General features: G+C 35.5%; 1 protein-coding gene across 1 annotated transcript; it reads right to left on the reverse strand.

Annotated features, from left to right (window-relative positions):
• Window positions 1–203: 203 nt before the first annotated feature.
• On the reverse strand, window positions 204–5406 carry LOC131073969 (ribulose bisphosphate carboxylase/oxygenase activase, chloroplastic). Its single transcript, XM_058010503.2, has 6 exons — window positions 5137–5406; window positions 3407–3729; window positions 3185–3293; window positions 2008–2093; window positions 1018–1490; window positions 204–768 (listed from the first exon to the last, which is right to left on the reverse strand). Exons 1-6 carry the CDS (start codon window positions 5179–5181, stop codon window positions 479–481), a joined length of 1326 nt encoding a protein of 441 aa, XP_057866486.2. The 5' UTR covers window positions 5182–5406; the 3' UTR covers window positions 204–478.
• Window positions 5407–7928: the final 2522 nt, after the last annotated feature.

Consider the following 7928-nt stretch of genomic DNA (forward strand, 5'->3'; position numbering starts at 1 on the left):
ATATTGAGCATACAACAGAGAAAATTACAATAAATGCATCGGAATCCTACCACATACAGCTGGGAGTTATCTATATGCGGGCATAAATAGTGTTGTACATTGCTAGAGTCATTTGCCTTTATTGCATTACTCTGGGTTATATTTTCTTATGCACTGTATCTCCAATATGTTCTCAAGTTGCAGTCTGTCAAGAATACCAAGAGTGCATAAAGAATATAGCAATAATTTCCATCTATCTGGGTTCCAATATAAACAAAAGAACCATTTATATAATAAAGTATTGTATGCAGGGTCTTAAACCTCTGCTTGATAGAGGCTACAAAATCATAGAATATAAGCTCATCAATAAAGATTTCGATTTGGCCTTTTGATGTGAATTTACATTTACAAGTAAATTGTAAATTGATACATGTTTATAGAACCAATATTAAACAGGTGACATTGCTTACTCATAACCATGGTCACCAAGGGACTTTGCTTACTTGCCAAAGAATGTTCCTTGATTTATTGCATCGGCATTAGCATCACCGAGAGCAGCTTCTTTGAGATATTTGTCAGCCAATTGAACCCTCTTAACATTTTCCTGCTCTTGGATTAGCATTTGCCCATATTCAACTAGTTTATCCATAGTCATCAGAGGCTTCTTGAATGCAGGTGGGCCCTCCTTTGAATTGATCAGTTTCTTCCCTATATTCTCAACACCAACATTGCTGATCCAGTTCCTCACCTCATCATCATATGCCCGAGCTCTTAGAGCACCAAAGAAGTCTGGAATATAAACCGGAAGACTTGAGTTAGTATATGTTTTTAAGACAAAAAATTTAGATTTTTCATTTTCATCATAAAATATGATGACATCATGTAGAACACCCTAGGTTTTTTACTTGCTAAATTAGACTAGAATGTATGTCTTAACTTCACTCTTGTAAATACGGATCCCTCACCAAAAGACGCAAGGTGAGAGAAGCTTGAAGTCATTACGAGTCATAAGATATTCAAGGTGATGTTGGTTATTACCTATTGACTGACCAGCGAACATATCTACTAATTTGGCTATAGCATTAAGGTGCGCATTATCTGCCCTGAAAATTCCTCTGCAAATGCCAATGAGATCGTCTCGGGTAGGTGCCCAATAGAACTTTTCCATCCGTCCATCTCTAATCAAAGGTGCATATAAAGTAGAAAAGTCATTTCCTGTAACAATAATTGGTACCCGAGGATTCTCAACTTTGTTATATTGGCCTGGTAGTTGAACATTTGTAGGATTGTCTGCAATGTTCATGAGAGTTGCATTCACCATTTGGTTATTGACAGTGTATTGTGTAGTTCCACCCATTCTACCAGCACCTGCATCAAGATCATTTATGAAGAGGGCACACATCTTTCCTTTCTTGATTATATCAGAAGCCTCCCTGTATCTCTGCCTGATGAGTTTTGCAGGTTCACCTGCATTTCCACTCTCTAATTCTCCTGCACTCATCATAATGGGACTGCATTCAACAGAAAAATAAGAGGTATTCAGATACGAAAAGTTTTAAAATTGGATTCAACCCTAATCATGCTTTGCTATTGAATATTTTTCGAAATTTGTGGCCCTAGTTAGATGCTAGTTGTAGAGTACATTTCTGCATGTGGTAATTTTTTCCAATAAGGTCTGGTCCATTAAAAGGATTCTAGTTCGGATAGTGACATTGGCACGACATTGTAGTACTCTCTGAGGGATCAATATTGGTGGAATGCACACTTTCAAAAAGAAAACTATTAATCCCATTCACCAAACCTCTACTTAGTCTCCTTGCTAAAATTAGAGAAAAACATTTTTGATGTGTTGAACTAAGGATTGGGTTTACAATAAAAGCTATAATAGAGGAACTCAATTTAGCTTTAGTGTTGCAATTATTTAACTATGTTCTGATGTGGGCAATACCGTTTGACTGATAAAGAAACTCAATTCAGAATGACTTGCTTCGAGGAAAACCTCTGTTTTCAGCAGAATGTCTCACTTACTTGATCCCTAGCTTTGCAAAAACAAGCTCGCACTGAAACGATTTTCCTTGCCCTTTGCCACCCCAAACACCCAATATAAGAGGCACCTGTTATTCAAGGAAAGCCAAAAAGATCAAAATAAATCGCAAGAATAATCGATAACTTCTGTAATTTAAAAGCAGACGATACAATTGCTTCTGCAAGTGCAGCAGAACCACTTATTCTAGCAGTTACGTATGAGTTGATTCTGACAGAGGCTTAGCCAAGAACATTTTCCTAGCAGCGAGGGTGGGTTCAATCCTAGACAAGATGTCAAGAACACAATTAGGAATTATTGGAATTTGCCAAACAGGAGGAGAGTTGACATGCCCAATAATGTCATCCGTGGACCGTCAATTGATCAACAGCTCAAAACTTCAGTTCAATTCCAGATTTTCACAGCATGGAAAGAAAGCTTTATGGTATATATTTTACCAACTGCTTTACCACTTTTCTGATATTTCAATTTGTTAAATCGGTCAATTTCCCCAAACATTAAATCAATTTTGTATGCAAAACCACTTAAATTAGGCACACTCCCCAAAACTTATATGATCAGAGACTTACATGGTTTTTCTCAAATATTATCAGAAAAATTTACATCCCTTAGAGTTCCTGTTGAGTAAGAATATCTAATGGTTAGAATCAATGCCTAGGAACATGTAAATTAACCCTTTGTTATCAGCATAACTTGAACAATCAAATGCATAGAAGGTCAGAAAATTAATCAATGCTGAAGGGGGTCAGCTGTACTAGTTTAAGCTATTGATCTCAGGGTCTCAAACAAACCCATGCTTGCTATGACATCCGCACTAGCAGGTACAGTCTGTTCACACTGTACCATTGTTTCTAACGAATTTAACTACAGTCTTTATTGATGAGAAGTCAAAACTTCACATTCTCATGACTGGATAACCATTTCCGTAACCTACAATGATTGAAGTTCAGATAACCAGGGATTCTACTTAATTGGTGGAGGAATCACCCCATCCTATGAACAATAAAATCATCATGGTCTCAGCCATGCGTACCCCACAAGGTTTGCGGTTACCCAATTGGCATTGGCTTAAAATGGAGAGACCAATTAGATTCCCATGCTCTCTTACATCTTCTACCTATATGAATAAACTTATGAAAAAGAAAAGAAATTGTTACATACCTTAATTTTAGGCAAGTCCATGAAATTCTTAGCTATGTGGAGGACCAGCTTATCCATGAATGCAGGAGCTATGTAAAAACCATCCGATGTAGAGTCATCATAAGCATACCTGGTCATAATCAGCCGGATTCAGCGAAAAAAACAAAGACGGCCTAACCAATAGATTCATAAACGAAAGATTATCTAGAGGAATGAAAACCGAACAGAAGAAAACATACATACATGCGCTGAGCAGAACTGATGTAATCATAGCTACTCATGACAGCTGTTTGGGTTCCCATTCCCACAGCCCCCTGAAAGACAGAATCAACCATTCCTTTTCCTCTGGTGATGTCCTGCTGATCATCAGAAGTGTCGTATGCAAGTCCATCCCATCTGTCATTCTTCATTTTATTTTGTTCAAAAGAACAATAAACCACAGGAAGCCATCTTCTTTTTGAGACATCACCCAAGCTGCCATTGTTGATGATAGAGCTCACAAAAACTGAGCTTCGGATGCGTTTCTCATTGAATCTTCTTGCATGTTGAGAAGAACAAGGCAAGCTCTAGAGTCATAAACAACACAGTAATCCGCCATTCAAATAGTTTTTCCTGATGCTCAAACAAAGCCCTTAATAAAGAAGAAAGATAAGCCCCTTTTTGTGGGGTTGTTTAAGAGGAAATTAAAAAAGGGGACACCGAGAAGTACCCCCAAAATCCTTGGAAAAACTAATTGAATAGGAAAAGAGCATGGGGAAAGAGACAAGGGAGAGATCAGAGACAGAAAGGTGTTGACATGTCCCCTTGGAACATACATTAATGCACGAGCTGTCTTCAAACATAAGGTTCTGGGATGGCTGATGCTCCAGCTGGGAGGTGGCAGCAAAGGCAAGGCTTTTGAAGGGTGGCATCATACATTCTACGTATAGATGATGTGGTAAAGAAGTACACTTGTTCATGTATCTTGGATATGCATAGCAGCCTGGTGCCTTTGGAATTGAAAGATCTGAACTTAATCTGATTGTTAGTGCCTTTGGATTATCAATCATGGCTGCAAATTGTTATGGCATACGGTAGATTAAAGACCACAGGATTTTCGTGGCAATCGAAATACAAAGAGAGGTTCTTCAGTCTTAAAGGGATATAGGAGATGAAGATCAATCAGAAAGAATCAGTTTTGCTTAACAAAGGTAAGTTAGGGAAGTTAAAATCATGACATTTTTACAGTTCATAATGATAGTCAGTATTTTTTTGATTTAATTTTCATTAGTAAGATTTTAGATCAAATTCTATGAAAAAATGAGAGATTATTCGTAGACCAAGATGACTAAATAGATTGAGAGAATTGTAACACAAAACAAACGGACACAAGAACCAAAGAGCTAGGAGGGATGTAAATTGAGAAGTATCAACAAAGATGTAGAGTCAATAGTCTCAATACCTCTTGGGGCAAAGGCACATGAGTTACCTGTGTTAGCTTGAAAAAAGATACCTACAATGTAATTTTTTTCCCAAATAATATCACAGATGCATTCCGTAAAATAAAAGATTATTCGTAAATGACCAAATAGGTCAAAGGCACCATAAAAGTAAGTGGACTAAATTAGAATAAGATCAGAGAAGCCCTCAAGGCTTCTCCAATTGACATTGGGCAAAAAGTAGAATTCGTTCAGCCCCAGCACGGGACTTAAAAGTTCAATCCTCTCCTGACGACCAATTTAGAAACAGGGAATTTATAAGGGGGTTAAGTTACATTAACTAGAGAATGAAAGGCTAGTTCTTTTAGTTTAAATGTTGTCGTTAGACACATCTGAACTGTGTATTTGCTATTGCAATTACAAGCACAATGAAATCTTAAATCGAAGACTACGAAACAAATCTTGCGGGATTTGGAAATATTAAACAAATTTATAATGTCTAGTCTTAAATTAAATTCAACTATAATGATAAGAGCTAGAGAATAACAAACTGACCTGAGGGACTTGCTGCAGAAATACAGAGCCTCCCAGAACTGCCATTGTTAGCTCGTTCCATATGCAGGCAATCAGGTTTTAATATAGGCATTGATTCATGGGTTGTTTAGACATGGGTCGATAATATTGGTGGTAGAATTCTCTACTCAATCGATCAAATTCTATTTTGAATCTTTGTTTTCCCCGGACCCAGCCCTCGTCTATTTTTAGTATGCCTTGGTCAATCTTTACGTACGCACTGGATTAATTTAAACTTCCCCTTAGTAGGATTGGACTGCTCATAACATTGATGTTAGCTATTTTCAAAAGGTCAAATAAAATATTAGTATAGTTTGCATTACCAAAAGAGTATTAACACAAAAGCAAGTGGAGTGAAGATGACTTTACAATCGAATATTTTTTTTAAAATTATTATCATTTTATAGAGGATTTTATATTATCTATAAGTAAATTTTATCTATTTTATACAGGGGCATAAATCTTTAGGCTGAAATCTTTTCTGTTGAGAGCTAAAGATTAAGAGGTATCTATTTAGCCAAATTTGTTTGGATCATGATCCTGCCCTCATCTCTTATGATGAGGCCTTTATTGCCACCCTTTTGTATATAGATGTTCTTTAAATTATAAATCGTTTTTGTTTACAAAAGATTATATATTAAAATAAATATGTTAAAGTGCATAGCTAAATATTTTAAAAAGTTTGTTGTATATAATCATGCTTCAAAGTCAATCTAATGAAACTGGGGCAAAAAATATAGACATGTGGGATCAAAAGGAAAAATCCACAAAATAAGAAAGATCATAGTCCCAAAAAAGAAACAAGCATTACATTACTGGAGTAGCATTAAATAGTTAATCATTAACTTACAAGGGCGATTTCAGAAGGGGGACCCTTATCGTTATGATTATTCCACTTGCCACCATCCATAAGTTCCTACTCACAATTAGCACTTCTTACTCCTTAGGTACCTCCTACTCAAGAACCTAGCTAGTTCTTGGTGGAGAGAGAGCTAACTATAGCTGAGGGAATGTATTATGATCACGAGTATGTTATCCACGTCATTAAGATGTGGAGGATTGTTGTAGAGACAGAGACCACCCAACTTGGTAGCTAGAAGGCTATGGAGGAGGATGAGTCCAATCAAAGTGTTGTCTTGCATGGGCCATGGGGTAAAAGTACAAAGACGTGTCTCACTTTTATAAAAGAAATGGTCAATGCTAATTCAACTTTTTAAATTAAATCAATAGAAAGTGAAATATATGTTTTGAATTTTGAAATGATGTAAACTAATAAAATCTATATTATTTTGTTTATTTTATGTTTGTAATTTTAACAAAATTTTAAAAACTTATTCGAATGTAATTTTTTATAAAGTAAACGCCATAACTTAGCTGTTGATAAAATGTTGAAATTGAAGTTACACAAACCACCACACTTTATTTAGTAAAATTTACCTTTTTTTCTTCATTTTGTTTTTGTGTGTATTGATTACTTAAAAATTTAATGCATGGATATATTTTTTACTATTTTTTATAAATTTATATTTTTCAATAAACTTTAAAAGTTTCATGTGCTATAATATAACTCTTTCCAATTGTCGGCACCTTTTTTCTTAATTATTTATCCAAATTAGAAAAGAATTTTATCATCTTGACGTAGATTCTTTTCTCTATTGCATCATTTTTTTTCAAAAATTAATAAATTTTAGTATTTTTCCTTGACAAGATAATCAACCTTATATTTTAGTGTTGATGACCTACTTTCAATAAAAATAAAATATAAACTATAAAAAATAATTAAAATATTAAAAGAAATATATTTTGGAAAATTCACTTATAGATCTATAAAAGGGTATTTTTACATTTCAAAAAATAATATTATTTATAAAAGTAGGAGTTGTTGAAACATCGAATTTTTTAATTTTTTTTTTTTTTTGGTAATTAGTCCCCAAGTGGTATTGTGAGATTTTGCCAAGATCAAGAGCTCAATGAAAAGTACAATAGAGAGATAAAATATAGGATAAGAATAAACTGTATTCTCATCAATAGATAAATGATCAATTGTTCCATTTCATACAATGTAGATGAGCCTGCTTATATAGGCAAGGCTAGGGATATGTGAGCACACAAACATGACATGTGGCTCAATAAGAAACAAGGGTAGGTAGGAAATAGGTGTGGGTAGGTAGGAGAAACAATATAATAGTCCACATGAGGTGGATCACCCACTGAATGTGTAGTGTAACAACAAGATCAACACCATAAAAGGTGGAAATTCTCCTACACACACTATCCCAATGTGGCACAAACACCCAAGTGTCTCATACCCAAACTACTATGAAATGCATTTCCTAAGTAAACTTAAGTATAGTGTAATAATATCCAAGATGAATAATTATTTACACCAACACCCCCCCTTAAGTGCAACTTAGGGGAATGCACTTAAGTCTACAATGCAACTAAGCAATGCAAGATGGGTCCCGGCTACGAGACCATGTTAGGTACCCATGTACAAATGCAAATGCATGAAAACCAATGCAAGGAAATCTCTCACAAAGCGGGGAAAGAGAGAAAAACCCAATGGGAAAAAACCCTCCCCCAAAAGAGAGATGAAAACTAGATACAAAGAACTCTCATAGAAGTATGTGAAGGACAAAACCCCATGTGAGGAAAAAGTCCCCCCCATATGAGAGAAGAAGAAGAGAGACTAGGAACGCCCCCCTCAATCTGGAATCTGCACCAATGATAGAAGCTCGAAGATGAATGAAGAAACTGCTTCGAGAATGTCGAAC

Source organism: Cryptomeria japonica, chromosome 9 (genome assembly GCF_030272615.1).
Source record: "Cryptomeria japonica chromosome 9, Sugi_1.0, whole genome shotgun sequence".
Taxonomy (NCBI): Eukaryota; Viridiplantae; Streptophyta; class Pinopsida; order Cupressales; family Cupressaceae; genus Cryptomeria; species Cryptomeria japonica.